This window comes from Podarcis raffonei, chromosome 2 (genome assembly GCF_027172205.1).
Source record: "Podarcis raffonei isolate rPodRaf1 chromosome 2, rPodRaf1.pri, whole genome shotgun sequence".
In the NCBI taxonomy this organism is placed as follows: domain Eukaryota; kingdom Metazoa; phylum Chordata; class Lepidosauria; order Squamata; family Lacertidae; genus Podarcis; species Podarcis raffonei.
This window is the reverse complement of record NC_070603.1, coordinates 62,744,926-62,765,166: the sequence shown is the minus strand read 5'-3', so window position 1 is coordinate 62,765,166 and position 20,241 is coordinate 62,744,926. Positions and strand designations below refer to the sequence as shown.

At 43.6% G+C, this 20,241-nt stretch overlaps 1 protein-coding gene across 2 annotated transcripts in view; it reads left to right on the top strand.

Moving 5' to 3' along the window:
* The first annotated feature begins 269 nt into the window (after nt 1-269).
* Nucleotides 270-20,241, top strand: part of TBC1D9B (TBC1 domain family member 9B) — a 34,337-nt gene continuing 14,365 nt past the window's right edge. The window contains exons 1-11 of one of the 2 annotated variants that reach the window (XM_053376964.1): nt 270-497; nt 5,957-6,067; nt 7,252-7,370; nt 8,448-8,676; nt 9,133-9,391; nt 10,493-10,700; nt 11,353-11,565; nt 15,779-15,940; nt 16,976-17,126; nt 17,600-17,814; nt 19,332-19,449. In XM_053376964.1, coding sequence (XP_053232939.1) covers nt 380-497; nt 5,957-6,067; nt 7,252-7,370; nt 8,448-8,676; nt 9,133-9,391; nt 10,493-10,700; nt 11,353-11,565; nt 15,779-15,940; nt 16,976-17,126; nt 17,600-17,814; nt 19,332-19,449 — 1,903 coding nt within the window. In that variant the 5' untranslated portion in view covers nt 270-379. The remainder of the gene's footprint in view (nt 498-5,956; nt 6,068-7,251; nt 7,371-8,447; nt 8,677-9,132; nt 9,392-10,492; nt 10,701-11,352; nt 11,566-15,778; nt 15,941-16,975; nt 17,127-17,599; nt 17,815-19,331; nt 19,450-20,241) is intronic. The other variant, XM_053376965.1, reaches the window with a different exon arrangement.

Below are 20,241 nucleotides of genomic sequence, written 5' to 3'. Positions count from 1 at the left end.
ACTTCAGAAGGGGGCGTTATTCTCAGGTCGAACGGGTATAGCAGCAATGTACCCCCACTTCCCAAATGTGTGCGTTGGACCGTGTAGCCATAGGGCGACGGCCGTCGTGGTTTTAGGCGGCTTGGGAAGAGGCTGGACTCGGCTCAGCCTCGCACTGAGCGGGACGACGACGACGACAAAAATGGCCGTTTTCCCTGCGCCGCGGTGCGCCAGCCACGCCGCTAGAGGGCGCAGTAGGCAGGCAACAGCTCCTCCGGGCTCGGTCCGCGACGTGCGTAGTCCCCGTGACCCACCTGTGACTGTCGGGCCGGCCCCGGTTCGGAGACGGCGGAGTGTGCCCGGGTGGCGGCGACGGCGCCGCAGCGGCAACGGCCCCGCTATGTGGCTGGGCCCGGAGGAGGTGCTGCTGGCCAACGCGCTGTGGGTGACGGAGCGGGCCAACCCCTTCTTCCTCCTGCAGCGGCGGCGGGGCCACGGCAAGGGGGGCGGCCTGACGGGTGAGTGGAGCCGCCGGTCGCCAGCTGGGCGAGGAGGAGCCGGAAGAGGGGAGTCCGTCGGCCGCCGCCCGGGGCCTCGCGGGCAGCAGAAGAACTGCTGGGAAGGCCTCTTGGGAGAGAATGGGCCCAGTCAGGGCAGCGCCCGAAAGCGCATTCGCAGCCGCAAGCTGCTTTAAAACGCACAGGGAGTCGGGCCTCTTTGCCCAGGGCCGCTGCGGCTTGCGGGTGTCAGGTCCAATGCCCCCCCCCCAATCCAGCCAAGTAGTTGTCTAGTGGCATCGCCCGTTGCCTGTGATGGTCTCTGCCTCCCCACCCTTTCTCCAGGTGGACCAGAGAGGATGCTTCTGGGTGCTGAACGGGTTTGGTCCTGCCCGGTTGAAGGTGCCTGTGCGGAAAAGCACAGACACTGGTTTCCCCTTTCTCCTAAGGCTTTCAAATCAGCAGGCTCTTCTTGATTTGTGATCCCGCCCCGCCCCAACCACCAACACAGGTGAAATTTGGGGGATGCGTGCCCCGTAAATATGTATATTTGAATGTGCCCTCCCGTGTGTGCCAATGAAATACAGAGGAGGGGCTCTGTGGAGTTTCACAACGTCTGACGTGGGGAGGAAACAAACGAAAAACATTGTTGAAAGGCTTTTTTTGATGAATACATCACTTACATATTTTCATTTGGTAAATAATATGTCGGTATTGAAACATTTTACTTTAGAGCTTTGTAGAATATGTGCACAGTTTTAAAGGATTTCAGTGTAAACAAGGGAGCTAATTATTTTGCTTTTTAGAGGCTGACACTCTAACCCACATTATTTCAGCAGCTTAGTATTACACTTGTAACATTTGTGGTAGTTTTAAACAATAAAAGCTAATTTCAAGTAAAATTCCCGTATGCGAGTAGCATACTCACTCATTCGCTTGGCTCCCAGACACAGGCTGAATTTATTCACACTATATGCAGTACATCTGCACTGCAGATTCTTGAAGGCCCAATGCAGAGCAGCTCTGTGAATTGCTGCATATCTGTTTAGCATATATTTGTATTATAGATAAATTTGGTTCCAAGACAGTAAGTGTTACCTATGTAAACACAGGAATGGCATTGCTGTGGTGTTGTTTTCTGTCACAGTCTTCCTGCAAAAGTATACTTTCTTGTGTTATCATTTCATTTGCCTCAACAAAAGTTAATCTCCATAGGACAGTGCAGAGAATAGATTGGGTCCAGACTAAGACTGCAGTCCTATATCCACTTACCTAACAGTAAGCCCCATTGAACTCAGTGTGACTCAATTCTGAGTAATACATAGGTTTGCACTGTGTTGGTTGTTGAATCAATAAGTCATGACTAATTTATCCCACAGATTTCAGTGGTACCTAAGTTCAGCTAACTTAGATCCGTAGCCTTGGTCATTTTCATGCCTAATTGTGAATTTTGCTTGTTGAATATGCTTGGATCTGGTAATTTGTTTGATATGGGCAGAAGAAGCTAGTGATCTTACACACATGATATGTCTGTGGTAGAGGTAGCTGTATCTTTGCAGCTGCAAATCTTGCGAAAGTCTGCAAAATGCTTATATATAGTGATATTTCAGGTATTTCAGCTGCTATCTCCCTAGTGTGAAGCTGGGTTCCTTTACAGTACTTTGCATAAGAAGGGATATTTCATCAGGTTCTTTCCCTCATGTCATAAGTGCTTCAAGCATTGCAAATTCCCACATACCATATTTTTCGCCCTATAAGACGCACTTTTCCCCCTCCAGAAATGGAGGGGAAATGTGTGTGCGTCCTATGGGGCGAATGCAGGCTTTTGCTGAAGCTTGGAGAGCGAGAGGGGTTGGTGCGCACTGACCCCTCTCTCCCTCCAGGCTTCAGGAAGCTATCCATAAGCCTGGGGAGCCCGCGGGAGTTCCCGTAGGGCTCCCTAGGCTGCGGACAGCAGATTGCTTGCCAGAGTGCGGGGCACCCTGAAGCAGAGCGCCCCGCCCTTCGGGAAGCTATCCACAGACTGGGGATAGCAGCCTGCTTGCCCGGAAAGTGGGGCGCCCTGAAGCAGAGCGCCCCGCGCTTCGGGAAGCTATCCACAGCCTGGGGAGCCCTGCGGGAGTTCCCGCGGCTGGGGGGGGGGCTAATTTTTTTTTGCTTTATTCCCCCCCCACACCAAAAAAAACCTAGGTGCGTCCTATAGGGCGAAAAATACGGTATATGCATACAGGCCTCTTAATATCGAAAGAGAGATTAAGCCAAAAGTTAAGTTGGTAATGTGGCAATAAAATGCTAACATTTCTTTTATCAGGAGAAAGTGTTCATATACATGTGTGTGTTGTTTTCTCAAACAGTGTTTTAAAAGATCTCACCACACAATCTATCTATCCATTTAGAAAAGTAGTGCATGTATAATGATTATATGTTATAAAAAGATTTATTAAAGTAAAGTTGCCATTCAGGAAATACAATTTGTCTAGCACTCAAAATAGTTTTGCTCCTGAGAACATGTGATTTCCCTCCCTCTTCTGGTTTCATTTCACTAGTTAGTTACAGAAGTGTCCATAACACATTTTAAACAGAGTCTGTGACATCACTGATAATGTGCTGTGAACCCCCCTGAGATCTACGGGCATAAGGTAAAGGTACCCCTGACTGTTAGGTCCAGTTGCAGATGACTCTGGGCCGGGGTTGTGCATTCATCTCGTTCTATAGACCGAGGGAGCCTGTGTTTGTCCGCAGACAGCTTCCAGGTCATGTGGCCAGCATGACTGAGCCACGTCTGGCGAACCAGAGCAGCGTACGGAAATGCCATTTACCTTCCCACCAGTGCGGTACCTATTTATTTACTTGCACTTCATGCTTTCATACTGCTAGGTGGGCAGGAGCTGGGACCAAACAATGGGAGCTCACCCCGTCATGGGGATTCGAACTGCTGACCTTCCAATTGGCAAGCCCTAGGCTCTGTGATTTAGACCACAGTGCCACCCGCGTCCCTAATAATGTGCTGTGAACTGCCCTGAGATCTACGGACATAGGGAGGTATAATAATAATAATAATAATGAACAACAAAAGTCTTCCCTCCCCAGTGTCCATGTCATTTTGTTAAAATTTTAATATATTCTGGAATGAAAGAAAGAAAGCTTGTGGAATGCCTTGAATCTCTTAACCATAGTTAAGAAATTGGAGAGTATTCCATATGCAGTCAGCATCTACAGTGTAAAGGGACTTTTCTTTTTCTTTGTAAAATTGCAAACACATTAAAAACAACAACAACACCCTGCTCTTCCGGAGCTCGTGCTTGGAGCTTGCGGCAGGGACTGGCCCTACTTAGGAAATCCTAAGGGGAGTTTATCACAGCCAGGTTTGTATTTGTTGCCAAATTTAAACCACTGGTTTATACATTGGCATTCTTTGTTTATTTTACAAGCAAATGGAACTTGCATTCCGTAAGTTTATGTACATATTCTTGGCTGTTACTGAAAGTTGCCCCTCCCCAAGCTGGACAACACAACAGAACTCCTGTAGCCCAGCATTCTGCCACAGGTATACCTTGGCTTGCTCTGTGCTGGAATGCACAGAGAATGGCCTCTATTATGAAGTAAACATCATTTCCAGTTTGGACAAGCTATCTAGGAAGAATTGTATCTTGGACTACACATGCACCAGATTTCAGCTTTGTGGGTGGTCTAGCAATACTGTGAACATTTTGAATTACACGTATAAGGTTGTCATGTTCCAGTAAAAACATAAAAGTCTATTGTTGCATCTGTATGTGATTTCTTGTGGCATAAGCTTTTGTGTACTTAACCAGATGCATGGTATCATTTGGGTAGGGTGTGTGAGAGAGACTGAAAGAGAAAATTGGAAGAGAAATGGCCTTGAAATGTAAGCTACTCAAATTTTTTAGATTGTTTGTGTCAAGTTTAAACTTTTGGGGTGGTCTGAGCATCTTTATAAATTAATAAATTTATAATTTACCATATTGAAAATAACTTCTAACGATCCTCAACAAATCTTAATTATATCAAATAATCATAGATTAAATATACAGATCTTGCATACTTTGTGAAAACTTAGTTTTATCATCTTGGAAAAACAAGCAGTTATTTGTTGTCTTGCCCCTCCCCACAACTAAATGACACAAATAGGAATGCCCTGCATCATTTATGGAAGATAACTCAGGATATGAAATTAGTAAATCCCTAAAGGAAGAGAGTTCTAGTTCTAAAGGGATGCATCACTGAGAGTGCCTCCCTACATGCACGTCTCTGTTGTTTGGACGTGGTATATACAAAGTATATTTAAGAGGACATTCTCAGCTGCTCTTGGAGACTACAACTTCTTTTCAGGTACACAGTGCCAATTGGAAAGCTAATGCATTAGCTTAACTTCCTTCAATATTTCATTGGCAATGATATACTGTCAGTATAATTCTGCACCCACTCACTATCACATAGTTCTCTCTAGTCTTTCTCCACTCAGAAAATGTGCAACAGGCCTAACACTGTGTAAAATAGTAAATAACATTACCACTTACAGCATTCTGAAGGCATTTCCGAAGAAGCTTCAAGTATGCTATTGTAATACTGCATTAAACCCAGTTTTGATGTTGTATAAACATCAGTTCTCCTTCAGCTGTTGTGCCTCACAGTGTTCCTTTCCCTGTTAAGAATGCATTGTTTTAGTGACTCTGCTTTTTAAATGTTTGTGAAACCTCAGTCTCTCCTTAATGTGCAAAGTGTGGTTTGTGCTTGCCATTCAGATCAGGATTGGAAACCATGGATTGACCTTTGTTATTCCCAGTTTTTGTTTGAAGGGAAAGCACAAACCATAGTTTGGACAACTAGGAAACTATGATTTGTCACAACCCCAAAAAGAAAGTGGAATTTCCCCATGCACAAGGGGCATGGTTTAGCATTGTGTCTGAACCAAGCATTTCAGACAGTTGCTTTATCTGTGGTATTTTTTAAAAAAGTGGGGTGGCTTAAGCAACCTAAGATGACCATGGGGATGATGGAACAACTCCCTAAGAAGAAAGGTTACAACATTTGGGACTTCGGTTCAGAGAAAAGGCAGCATGATGGGGTGTATAAAATTATGCATGGTGTAGAGAAGGTGAACACAGAGTTTTTTTATTCCTCCCTCATAATACTGGAACTAGAGACATCCAGTGAAACTGTTGGAGACAGTATGCCCTGAATACCAGTTGCCGTTCATGGCAGGTGGGATGAATGCTGTAGTGCTTAGGTCCTGTTTGCGGGCTTCCCTTGGGCATCTGCTTAGGCACTCTTAAGAAGAATGTTGGACTAGATGGGCCTTTTGTCTGATTCTGTAGACCCTTCTTGGGATCTCACATCCTTTTATAAACTTTTGTATCAATAAACACTTTATTTTAAATCATCTCACCATTTATTTCACTCTCTCATTTGCTCAGATCATATTCATTATGTTTCTCTCTGCATCTTGGTCTTCTTAGGGCTGCTTGTGGGAACCTTGGATGTGGTTTTGGACTCAAGCGCTAGGGTTGCTCCTTACAGAATTTTACATCAGACACAGGATTCTCAAATCTATTGGGCAGTGGCATGTGGTGAGTAAATACCATTCTATAACAAATAAATTCTGTCAGTGTATGATTGCTGTCCCCCACAGCCAGCTTTTAAATGCTCTTTAACTACAATATCCTCAAAAGGATTTTTGAGCAGTTCAAGTGCTCTTCAGAGGCACATTCTGAAAAGTTTAGAAAAATTTGATTGTACATGTGGACCATGGTTGCACATCTGGATTATGGCCATTTTACTCAAAGTTTTAATCCAATATTCTATAATTGTATCAGGTGGAGTAGAAAAAAAACCTGATTGTCCAGGATTTGTTCAAAACCAATTGGCTGATAGCAAGCAAATTTGTGTGAAGTAGAGGGTAGGCTGGCAGGGAGCTAGCAGAGGTATATTAAGTAAATACTGGCTATCTAATTTAACCAGTAGTAGAAAGTATTTAATATAAGGAATAGAAGGTTAAAGTTTGCTTTTAAGTGGCGAAGTTACAGTTAAACCATAAAAGAACAACACCTCCCACCCCACCCCAAACATACAGACAGAAAACCAGCAGGAAGCATGATTACCATAATCCTTGAAAAAACCTGGGAGAAGAGTACATCTGATCCTAGTGCTAAAAGGATGTTGATGCTGGTGCCAGGCAGGCTTTGCAGAAGAGAGTATTCAATAAATTGGAGGGAGGGTACCGTAACTGAAATGCTCACTGAACCTTTCTCATAGAGAGCACCTGGAGAAAAACCTCGGATGCAGTATGCATGTTCCAATCAGGAGATGTGTTCCGTTAGATATTGGTTTCTTGACCTGTATATGGCTTTGTATGTTAAAACCAGCACTTTGAATTGAGCTTCAGAAAATATACATAGCCACTGTCATTTTGCCAGAACTGGTGTGGTCAGATAGCTACATGTCCACCAGCAGCCTCGCTACTGCATTATGCACCAGCTGCAGTTTCCTAGCCATCGTCAGAGGCAGCCCCACATACATCACATTGCCGTAATCTAATCTAGAGGTTTCTAGATTACAGATTACTGACACTGGATTATCCCTTTCCATGGAAGGAACATAGCTAGACCGCCAAGCCAAAAGCTGGTAGAAGGCATTCCATGCTACTGGAGCCACTTCTGTCCCCAGTGATAGTAGTGGATCCGAGAGAACCCCAAAACTATCGACCTGCTCCTTATAGTAGCTGTTATCTGATTGTTACTGAATTTCTCCTTAGGTTCATCGCGTAAGGAAATAACAAAACACTGGGAATGGCTAGAAAATAACCTGCTTCAGACACTTTCTATCTTTGACAATGAAGAAGATATCACTACCTTTGTCAAGGGCAAGATACATGTAAGTGGCACCTATTCGTCATGGAACTTTTCCAGTTTTTTAGCAACAGAATGGCAATCCATAAGAACTGCAGGCTGTGAATTGCTACATAAAGCTGGCTGTAGGACAAATATTTGCCATATGCTATGAGGAAGGGATGAAAGAGCTAAAGAGCCAGCTATCTAGAGTGTTTTCATTTCACCTGGAACAATAAAATAGGCTGGCTAGTTTAACATTCTACCATATAGTTAAAGATCAACACTATGATTGTGCTTGAGCCAAGGTTCAGTTTGAACAGACTTCCATATATTTTCATCTATCCTTGCTTCTGCAAGGATATATACGCTGTTGCTACTTTCCATCTGGAAGTATTTTTTCTGCCTTCCATTGCAGTTGTATGCCTTCACTGCCTGCATGATTTTCTTTACAGTAGGTTTGGCACTTGAGGCTTAAACCAGTGCTCTCATTAGACATGGTGAGCCCTTTCTCTTAGTGAGAGGGTGCTACTTTAAAAGTGTTAAACTTTACTGCACTGAAATTCTTAAGAAGCTTTTGCACAATGACGGCACAGGCACTCGCTAGGTTACACATGGGGAGCCTTTGGCAGCAATGGGGCTCAACGTGCTGGTGAAAGAGGCAGTGTCTCAAAGAGCACCATGCTTTCAGCCAGCCCTGATTTAAAACTTTGCATGCAGTCAGCGTAAAACAAATAAACATAAACAACTTTTGAAGGAAGGTCACACAACCTTGGAGGCCTTGTCACAAATGTTACTGGCAGTATTCAGTATGCACATGTGCATTGGCACAACCACTCAACAAGCATAGTAGTTGTGGATGAGCTATCACATATTTCAGAGTACAGTGCAGATATATATATATTTTCATCCTTTCGATCAGGCGCGAGGAACCCCTGGCCCTCCAGATGCCGCCCAACGACAGACATTGAACTTTGAGTGTTTGGAAATTGTATTATATCCACCCAGAAGCATAACCTCAAGTGGTACACTTGTCAGCTGTGCATAGCAAATAAATAATGCAACAAATAATTTTAGAGGCCATTATATTTTCATCTGCTACTTTTGCTACTCCTTCCTGCAGGGCATTATTGCTGAAGAAAATAAGAATCAACAGCCTCAGGGGGAAGAAGATCCTGGTAAATTTAAAGAAGCTGAACTGAAGATGCGTAAACAGTTCGGAATGCCTGAAGTAGAGAAACTAGTGAATTACTATTCCTGCAGCTATTGGAAAGGACGTGTCCCTAGGCAAGGCTGGCTGTATCTGACTGTTAATCACCTTTGTTTCTATTCTTTCCTTTTAGGCAAAGAAGGTAAGTGGTCAGCTGCTTAATGTTTTTTTTGTCCAGCACTTCTAACTGCCCTTTTTAAAGGTGGTTTCATATCTGGTTGTACATCCATATTGTCTTAATAGTGAGGCCCAGTTGGGGCAGTGGAAGAAATTGGTACTCCAGAAGGGAGGGGAGGTTGCACTCCTGTTGTTGTTGTTGTTGTTGTTGTTGTTGTTGTTGTTGTCGTTAGTGATATTTAAGCAATCAGCAGCCCTACATCCATGCTGCAGCCCCCAAATATTATTTGAACATTTAAAAAATATTTTGCAGGGCTTCCTTCCCAATCTGTTTTCTTTCTGCTTAAGTACTTCACTGAGTCAAGCTATAATTAAAAAAAGAAAAACAGATAGGCTTCAAATCTGTTGTGTTCTAATTTGTTTAAAATGTCAGTTAGAAATCTGATAGTAATTGTTGCTTTGCGTTTGCATGTTTCCCTAGTGACCTTAATAGTCCAGTGGGTAGATGTAACCCAGCTGGAGAAGAATGCCACCCTTCTATTCCCTGAATGCATCAAAGTGAGTACCAGGGACAGTGAGCTCTACTTCTCTATGTTCCTCAACATCAACGAGACCTTCAAGTTAATGGAACAGCTGGCTAACATTGCCATGCGGCAACTATTTGATAATAAAGGGTATGTGGAGGACATGTTGCTTCCTAAGCCCAGCAAGCCTCTCAAAAATATTTCAGCACTCAAAAGGTATGTCTGTCTGTCTTTCTGTCCATCTCCCTCCCTCTCCTGCAATACTCACACACACCTTGGCACAAGGAATCATTTTAAGAATAGTTAAATATGTTCCTGGACTGGATTGTATCATTGTGTCTGGAAATCACAGAAACATAAACCATGTGGATTAAGTTTTCCAGAAATTTAGGTTTTATATTGGACAGCTCTCAGACCCTTCCCATGGATCCTATTTACATTTCTTGAACCTACTAAGTGAATCAGGAACCTTTGACTTGGATGTTGTACTGGACATGAAAAATGGACTGTAGAAAAATTAATATTTGTGAAGTTGTTCTCTTGGTGTCATTTCAATAGAAGGATATTAGTTTTCTGATTGTATACTATGGGCTTGCACTAATCCATCATAGGGCTGTTTTCCTCCTCATCTCAACCACTCTAGTATGTAATTTCATAAGATCTCGGTAGACCAGGCCATTATGGAGAATGGGTGTTTTTGTGCATCTCCCCATCCATTCCTCTGTTCAGGTAGTGCTGTGAGGGCTGGATGGGATGTTAGAGGCATGAATAGACCTCCCATCCTCTATAGCAGTTTGGGGTGCTGAGTGTCTCTATGCACACAGAAATAGGGGAGAAAAAGGTTCTATTATACCCTACGGCGATCCCTTGTGGGTACTGAACTTTTTGTTGGACTAGATCCACCAACTTTGACACTGAAGTTGACAAAATGTATTTTCCTTTTATTTGAGCATTATTTTTGTCATCACCTGCATTTTTTCACAATTTATGTATTAATCTATGTATAGAAATAGTTGTATACCACCATCTCATAAAATGTCAGGTTGTTGTACAGCAATGCACTGGTTCTTCGCACCACAAAAGATATTATAGAGCTGGAAAAGGTTAAGAAAAGGGCAACCAAACAATTATGGGGTTGAAAAGTATTTATCATCACTAGGGATTTTTGCCTCTCAATACTGAGGCCTAACTTTGTGTTTGATGGAAATAGAATCTTGAGTAAGCTGCATTGAAAAGGGGCATTTCCTGTAATGGTTGGATAGTGAAATGTATTATTTTCCCACTTAGTATCTGGTGTGTATTATCATTTTTCTTCAGAGATTTGGATGCTCGAGCCAAAAATGAATGGTACCGTGCTTCATTTCGACTTCCTAAGGATGAACGTCTTGATGGGCATACAGATTGTACTTTGTGGACCCCATTCAACAAAATTCACATTCCTGGACAGATGTTTGTTTCCAACAACTATATTTGTTTTGCTAGCAAGGCAGAGGAGGCTTGCCATCTCATAATACCACTCAGGGAGGTGAGACACTGTTTCTTAAGGATGAATTGTCTTAGTATCTCCTTGTTACTCAGTTGCATTCTTACTCAGTTTTTTCAGGAAATATTTGAAGGTTTGTTTTTGAGTGTTAGTAGATTGGCCTATTGGTTAAATAATTTTCTAGGCTGATGGCGACAAGATCCAGTTATATTTTTCAGTTGCGGCTATATTTTGAGATGGGAGCTGATAGGAATACTGTGGCCACTGTTTGAAGAAGCAGTTTTATATACACAACAGAGAGTCAAACCTATCCAAGGGCTCCCTCTCCACTTTTGTCAGAGCATCTTCCAGAGTCAAAGAACCAAACCATTATTTGGTTTAGCATGAGAACTGTCTGAAATAAAGCAGGTGTTTCAGAAATGTGGAACTTAAGTAGAATAGACTTTCTTTATCACACTTCTTGTAGCATTTCAGTTTTCTATGTTTCACATGCACTGTGGCATCTACCTGTACAGAAAAAACTCAGTGTCTTCAGGAATATCTTGACAGCATTCACCTCCATATGTATCAGTTAGGGAGTTGCTAATAAGATAACTGACATAGTTGTGAATAATCTATTAAAAGTTAAATTTAGAAATTATGTTAATACAGAGGAGCCTGATACACCCAAATGATTCCCATGTATATTCTCTAGGTCACAATTGTTGAAAAAGCTGACAGTTCCAGTGTCTTGCCTAGCCCACTGTCCATCAGTACCAAAAGCAAAATGACCTTCCTTTTTGCTAACCTGAAAGACCGTGATTTCCTGGTGCAGAGAATCTCTGACTTCCTGCAGAAAACTCCGTCCAAGCAATCGTGTAACAATGGAGGAGGACGGAAGAAGAGCTGTGGTGACAATGCACACGAGGTATGAGAACTGAGCATTGAAAAGCCCCTGCTATTATTGCAGATTTCAAATATATTTTGACATGTGGTCTCTTCAGATAGCCCCTCTTTCTACAGCTAGATGCTTGAACCCTGGTGCTTCATTTGCTTACAGTGGCCATGTTTAGGTGCAGCACTAAACCGTAGCCCATCGTTAAGCAAATTAGTTTTTGCATGCAGCTTGAGCTCTTCCACTAAACTCCTACCTTTATCGACAGGGAATCAAACCACAAAGTAGATGGTTTAGTCTTACTTCTGAACCAGTACTTGTAGTTTGTTTGGAGAAAACAAAAAAACAATGAGTACTGATTTGGACATAAGGCTAAGCCATCTGCTTCATTTCCATTTGGTGGAAAGGGAAAATGGCTTAGATTTGTGGCCAGTGGCCCACAATGGAAAGGACACTGGGTTTTTTTTTAACATTATCCAAAAGATTTGGGAAATTACCTACTTATTCAGTAAGATATGACCTATATTCTCAATATTGAGATGCAATAGAGTTTTATTTTTTTATTCTTGTTAGAGAGAAAGCATTTTCTTAATGATACAAGGTTATTACTGTATTTTTCGCCCCATAGGGTGCACCGGCCCATAGGACGCACCTAGTTTTTTTGGGGGGAAATAAAGGGGGGGGAATTATTTCCCCCCCAGGCGCGGGGCTGGGGCGGGGGGTGCCCGAGCTTCCCCCGACCCCAGCCCCCAGAACAGGCTGCTATCCGCAAGCCTAGGGAGCCCGACAGGAAGTCGCGCCAGTCTCCCCAGGCTTGTGGATATCTGTCTCCCGAGCTTGTGGGGCTGGCAGCCTCCAAACCAGGTTGGGGAACAGCGGGATGGTGGTGCTGCGCCTCCCCGCTGTCCCCCGAGCTTGTGGGGCTGGCAATGGGGAGAAGCAAGCTTCTCCTCAGCACCAGTCTCCAAACCAGGTTGGGGAATAGCGGGAAGGCGGCGCTCCGCCTCCCTGCTGTCCCCCGAGCTTGTGGGGTTGGCGCTGGGGAGAAGCACCGCCAGGCTCCAAACCAGGTCAGGGAACAGCGGGATGGAGGCGCTCTGCCTCCCCGCTGTCCCCCGAGCTTGTGGGGCTGGCAATGGAGAGAAGCAAGCTTCTCCCCACCGCCAGGCTCCAAACCAGGTCGGGGAATAGCGGGATGGCGGCGCTCCGCCTCTCCGCTGTCCCCTGAGCTTGTGGGGCTGCCCAATATCTGCCCGAAGCCCTGGGTGCACTCCGGAGCGTGCCCCATGCTTCGGGCTGCAGGCTGCCACCCGCAAGCCTTGCGAGCCCGGCGGGAACTCCTGCCGGGCTCGCAAGGCTTGCGGATAGCTTCCTGAAGCCTCTCGCTCTCCAGGCTTCAGTGAAAGCCTGCATTCGCCCCATAGGACGCACACACATTTCCCCTTCATTTTTGGAGGGGAAAAAGTGCGTCCTATAGGGCGAAAAATACGGTACTATTAGTCTAAGGGAAAATGCATGAGGCAGCACTGACTGCCTCAGATGTGAGAATGAAGAAGAAAGTGGTTGGGAACTCTGACTAAGGGAAGCTGAGATCATAGCTTAGTGATAGACCAGATGTTTGCATGCTGAAGGTTTTCCCCAGGTGCCCTGCCTCACTGTTAGTTTAAGTATACCCCTTCATGTCTTGACGTATAAAGTTTCACTCTTCATGTGACTGTGCCATGTAAGGGCATGTGCAAGTCCAACAGAGGGAGTCAGCAGTAGCATACCCTAGCTGTCCTCCTTTCTTCTGTTGAGAGATAGACTTATATCAAAATACTTACCTATCATAGGCAATGAAGATAAGCAGATGCTTAACTACATCTGACCCCTTTTGCACACAACTAACAGAGATGCCTCTGTTTGGCCATCAGGTAGGTCTGGGGAAAATGGAAGCAGCTTCCCCCAAAGCATGATGCCTACCAAAATCATCAAGAGATGCTAGCATTATTAAAGTAAAACGGGCTAGAAGGACAGATAGTATGAGCTGGTATAAAGTGACTTATTGTGTTTTCCCTTAATGATTTTCTTGCCTGAGATAATCTCCCTGTAGGGGAGAAAAATGTACACCATAGCTTGTGTGGCATGTGTGTTGATTTGGCTGTGAATGCACAAGTTAGGTGGCCAGTTCATCCTGTTGATCCTGGATGTGTCTGGTGGTGTAGGTGTATATATATTACTGGTCTTCTGTTCCATTTTGTTTAATGGTTCCACCCTTCCTCATATACTTGGTTCATGAGATGGTATGCTTAACGGTTGCTTCTTAGCTCAGTTCAGTGCTGTTTGCTCAGAGCTACACACTGAGTGAGATACCTAAGTGCCCTGGATTCTATCCAGCATGTTCTGCTTTTATCAGAGAAAAATGATGCATCATACCATGCTAGTCTTAAGGGAAAGCAGATTAGGCAGCACTTGACTGCCTCAGATGCTGAGCAAAGGGGAAAGTGGCTGAGAACTCTGGCTAAATTCTCTAGGAGCAACGTCATCAATGATGGTTTTCCACATGGGATAATGGGCTCATAATTCACTGTCATTCCGCTTCATAGTACTGAACCAGTTAATGAACAGTGTTGTGTGATGGCTTTGGTGTCGGGAGGCATAAAGAAAGATGAACTTCAGAAGCAAGTGGGTAGAGGAACACATATGAGGGGGGCAAATCTGTGCATATTGGTGAAAGCTGGCTGAACTTTTTTTTTTAAAGCATCCAGGACCAACAGGCTAGAGAAAATGTAAAATGACCTGGTCACTGTTCCCACCGTCACTGATTGGTAGACTTACTCAGTGACATTTCATATTGGTTGAGACGGTGGAACAGCACTTTATATTCATAATGCTGATCAATAATTTGGGCATCTCATCGAGCGTTGATAAGCCTGTTGGTCAGTATCATCAGGCTCCATCTGACTGTTGTTGTTGTGGTAAGCTTACTGGTCATTACCACTCAGTGCTGCTTCACATACTGCCTTTTTGAGGCATATGCATAATAATGTGCTGTATGCTGAGACATAAACGTTCGCAAACACATCTATATATTTGGGAAAGTGGTTTGTCCATTTGTTCTCTTGACATCTGGTCATCTCTTGAGAAGTCACCAAATTTGGCACCAGGGTTTCCAGGGTGGGGGTGCCATTCATCAGTGTTTGTATGCGGGCTGCCATTTTAAATCAACATGTGAACCAAATTGTGACATGAGCGTGACTTTGTTTTTTGGCATAGGTTTGGCTGCCTTTCAATATATCATCAACAAAGTTGGCACAAGGGTTCCAAAGGTGGGACAGCAGACTTCATCGCCATTTGGACACTGGGTGCCATTTTGAAACAAGATGGCAGACTGAAATGTCACTTTGGTGTGGCTTCATCCATTTTTTGACATAGTTTCAACCGCCTCTTGAGATACGGTCACTAAGCTCAGCAATAGGGTTCTTGGGGTGGGGTTCTATGTTGATGTTTGGGTGCCAGGTGCCATTTTGAATCAAGATGGTGGACCAAAACGTGACTTTTGATTTCAGTTCACCTGATATTTGCCATAACAGATCCAAATTTACAAACTGCGCTATCCATTTTAAAATCACAGAATTTTTTTGTTTCTAAAAAATTAGCTGGGCACTTCCCACTAATGATTTAGACAGGGGCCATAGCTTCCTAACAGGTAAAGGTAAAGGGACCCCTGACCATTAGGTCCAATCGTGACCGACTGGGGTTGCGGCGCTCATCTCGCTTTATTGGCCGAGGGAGCCGGCGTACAGCTTCTGGGTCATGTGGCCAGCATGACTAAGCCGCTTCTGGTGAACCAGAGCAGCGCACGGAAACGCCGTTTACCTTCCCGCCGGAGTGCTACCTATTTATCTACTTGCACTTTGATGTGCTTTCAAACTGCTAGGTTGGCATGAGCAGGGACTGAGCAATGGGAGCTCACCCCGTCGCGGGGATTTGAACCGCCGACCTTCTGATCGGCAAGTCCTAGGCTCTGTGGTTTAACCCACAGTGCCACCCACGTCCCTTGTTGTTAGTGACCTTCCTGTACATCATAGATGGCCACCTCAAAAAAAGATGAATTGAAATGCACTAACAGGCAGGATGGTGCAGTGGTCTCTAATGTATCTATATTATAAAGCCTTGGAACACCTTTTAGTCACACTAAATGCCATTTAAATTGCAATGGAAGCCTGTTTGTTCCTTTATAATTTTCAGTTTGTACATTTTTAAGGAAATTTCAGAGCTGTCTCCCAGCAGCCCACTTGCAGCCAGCCCTGTCTCACCTCTCAACAATCAGCTGGCCAATTTTTGCACAGATGAAGTACCAACAGCATCCCAGGGACTGCTTAAACTGTTCGGGAACAACACTGAGGAGCTCATTGGACCAAAAGGGGTAAGTCACCAACTCTTTTATTGGGGGAGGGGGGTGTCAATAGTTCTAAAACTAGTACAATAAAATCCTCTATAAAACCATATGTATTGAAGGGGGGGTCAGTCAGATTTAATTTGTAAAAAAGAATTCAAAAGATGTTCATCTATGCATTAAAGACATGGGTAATATTTTTTAACAAAAGCTGTATTTTTCTCAACTTCGGATGGCTCAACCTTATGGCCTTTGGCAATAAATTTGAAAGAAGAAAGACCAGGCACAAAAAAACTAAGGCATGTCCCCCAAGGAGGGAAATCTTAAGCAAGACACCGTTTAATAATAATAAAGAATAATAATAATAATAATAATAATAATAATAATAATAATAATAATAAAAAATAACAATAATTTTTATTTATACCCTGCCCTCCCCAGCCAAGACCTTCAGGATTCACATGGATAGGTTTTTTAATACTTTTTAACTTAAGACCAACATCTTGCATTGGGCCTGGAAGCCAATGGCAAAAGTTGGTTCCTAGTGCTTGTGTTCCATAAAAAGTCTGTTGGGGCACTACATTGGGGAGATGATGCATTGCCTTGTATTATAAAAGTAGATATGTGAGAAAGTAATTGGGTTGATCATATTATTTTGTCTTGTGAATGCTAATAATCCATTCAGGCATGCCTGTACTAATCTTTAGGTATCCAAAAATGCTACTCTCTGAACACAGCAATAATATACCATATAACTATGCTAGAGATTGAGTCCCAACTTAATTTTGCTGAGTGTATATTAAAGCAGATAGTCTGTGAGATGTGCTGCCTTGGTGCCTATTCTGTTTTTAAAACAAAACAAAACTGCCCGTTGAGAGGGGAGCTATTTGATATCTTGTTTCATCTTTCACATTTCTATTGCAATATCTTTGCCAGTTACTATAAGAGATCGATGTTACTAGATTATTTATAGAGCAAAGTGTGCTGTGTAAGAGTGGAAAGAAAATCCCAGGGTTTGGTCATCTGAAGTTTCCAGTATTGTGATCACAGTAATGGTTTCTTTAGGCAAAGGAGACGATGAAAGAGGAGTCATGGAACATTCATTTTTTTGAGTATGGGAGAGGAATGTGTATGTATCGCACAGCCAAGACCCGTGAACTGGTGCTAAAAGGGATTCCAGAGAATCTTCGTGGAGAGCTATGGCTCCTATTTTCAGGTGAGACATTATATGCTCAACAGGTTTCCCTTTTAACGGGAATAGAAGTTTTTCAGTTAATGTTTGTGGGCTAGTGCCACTGTTACAATGTAGGGGTGACCTCAAGAATCATCTATAATTCCTTCCAATGGTCCAGGGATGGAGAACACTTCACCCTCCTGATGTTGCTGGACTGCAATTCCCACCATTGCTGACCAGTGACAATGTTGGCTGAAGCTGAAGGGAGCTGGAGGCTGACAGCACCTGCTGTTCCCCATCCCTGCTTTTGTCCTGACCAGTGGTGGCCCATGTTGAGTTTTCTTCCCTTGAAAGATTAATGGAGAGATCACATGCATGGATTGCAGGATAGCTGACATGAGTTTAAAAATTATATCTAAATACACATATAACAGCATTATGTCATGCATTTAGTCCATGGTCTAGCACAGCCACAAGGAATTGAAACTGACTAGTTTTTGTGTGCGTCACTGCAGGAGCCTGGAACGAGATGGCTACTCACCCTGGGTATTATGCAGACATGGTGGAACAGTCACTAGGAAAGTATAGCCTTGCTACAGAGGAAATAGAACGAGACTTACATCGATCAATGCCAGAGCACCCTGCCTTCCAGAATGAGCTGGGGATTGCTGCACTTCGAAGAGTACTGACAGCATATGCTTTTCGGAATCCCACAATTGGCTACTGCCAGGTAAGAGAGTGGTGGTCAAGGATTAGCTTGCAGTTTGGCACTTCACATCCAAGTCCAATTAAATTTCATATTGGAGCTCTAGCTACCTATCGGTACTAATGCTGCCAGAAAGGAGGGAGAAAGGTTGTTTTCTGCTGCTCCAGAGAAGCGGACATGGAGCAATGGATCCAAACTACAAGAAAGAAGATTCCACCTAAACATTAGGAAGAACTTCCTGACAGTAAGAGCTGTTCGACAGTGGAATTTGCTGCCAAGGAGTGTGGTGGAGTCTCCTTCTTTGGAGGTCTTTAAGCAAAGGCTTGACAACCATATGTCAGGAGTGCTCTGATGGTGTTTCCTGCTTGGCAGGGGGTTGGACTCGATGGCCCTTGTGGTCTCTTCCAACTCTATGATTCTATGATTCTAGTGTGAGAGACTCCCTGGTCCTGAATGGAGTAACTGTGTCCCTGAAGGACCAGGTGCGCATCCTGGGAATCATTTTGGACTCACAGCTGTCCATGGAGGCGCAGGTCAATTCTGTGTCCAGGGCAGCTGTCTACCAGCTCCATCTGGTACACAGGCTGAGACCCTATCTGCCCACAGACTGTCTTGCCAGAGTGGTGCACGCTCTAGTTATCTCCCACTTGGACTACTGTAATGCGCTCTATGTGAGGCTACCTTTGAAGGTGACCTGGAAACTACAGCTCATCCAGAATGCGGCAGCTAGACTGGTAACCGGGAGTGGCCGCTGGGCCCATATAACCTAAAGGATGTTTATTGGCTCCAGTGCATTTCCAAGCACAATTCAAAGTTTAAAGCCCTAAACAGCCTCGGTCCAGTATACTTGTAGAAGTGTCTCCACCCCCATCGTTCAGCCCAAACACTGAGATCCTCCTCTGAGGGTATTCTGTTGGTTCCCTCACTGCGAGAAGCAAATTTACAGGGAACCAGGCAGAGGGCCTTCTTGGTAGTGGCGCCCTCCCTGTGGAACACCCTCCCTTCAGATGTCAATGAGATAAAGTATATACCTTTTAGAAGACATCTGAAGGCAGCCCTATATCGGGAACTTTTTAATTTTTGATGCTTTAGTATGTTTTATGTAGTCTGTAAGCCGCCCACAGTTGCTGGGGAAACCCAGTCAGATGGTGGGGTATAAATAATAAAATTATCATGCATAGCCCTAAGCACCACTCTAGGTTGAGCACAACCAGGGCTGATGGCTCTGCCCAGTCTGATGGAATACCCCTGTCTTCCTTCTGTAGAATTTCCAGGAGCTTTTATGGAAGGGGGGGTGTAGCATCCTCCCTTCCCATTCCACCTGCTAAATGTCATTATTTCTAATAAAAGCACTAATACTAGTTACTTGAAGCAAAGATGTGGTTCTGAGCTGTAAAATCTTTTATTCGAGGTATCTCATTTATCATTTGTGTCTTATGCTCTGACAAACTAAAATATAATAAATGATTGCTGCCCTAAACGAGCTTCTCACCTAGTGTGGATTATTATTATTCTCCTTTTGCATGCCCACTTCCTCTCAGGCCATGAACATTGTGACATCGGTACTGCTTCTGTACTGTAATGAAGAAGAAGCTTTCTGGCTCCTTGTGGCCCTGTGTGAGAGGATGCTGCCAGATTATTATAACACCAGAGTGGTTGGTAAGTCTTCCAGTTAACCTTAAAAGCTAGAATTTGTTTTTACAGAGCAATTCATTGGATAGGTAAGTTATTTTGTCCTTAGAACAGGAGGTGTGCATTGGAAGCCTTGGCCTCATAAAACCAGGTTTTGAATATATTCTTAAAATTATAGGGTGATATCTGATTTTGTGTGAGCATACAGGAGGGCAGAGAGCAAGAGGAAGCTGGCTTCACTGTTGATGGCTGCTACTAAATATCCATACAGTTGAGAAAAAGCTGAACGAGTCAGTTCAATCACCTGTCATAATACAAGATACCTTGAAAAAGTCAAATCACTTGTCTGTCTAGTCTTTGATTAAAAATCTTCAAGGACAGAAGTTCTGGTATCTTCCTAACCACTATGTTTGATTCCTAATTTCTCTTGTGTGGATTTTTTTTTAAAAAAGTTTAATCTGCTATTGACTTTATGTAATTTTATATCCGCTACAGCCAATCCTATCCTTAGCAGATAGAATAAATAAATATACTTCCTTAAATCAATTCAAATATTCTAAAACTGTCAATATATTAGCATCTCCTCTCTAGCTCCTCCCCAGTTTCTTTAGCTTTTGCCTGCTTGAGCAAAATGTGCTCTTCCACTGAACTGAGCAATACCATTGCTTCACAAGTCTGAAATTGATATCATCTTCTCAAAATAATTCAGAAACTAGAGTTATTAATAATTAAATGCCCAAAATGATTGAGGTTGGCAGGTACTGCCAGGGAATATCAGCAGGACTGGTGAAGTATAGAAAATTGATTGAAGGTTTTCTG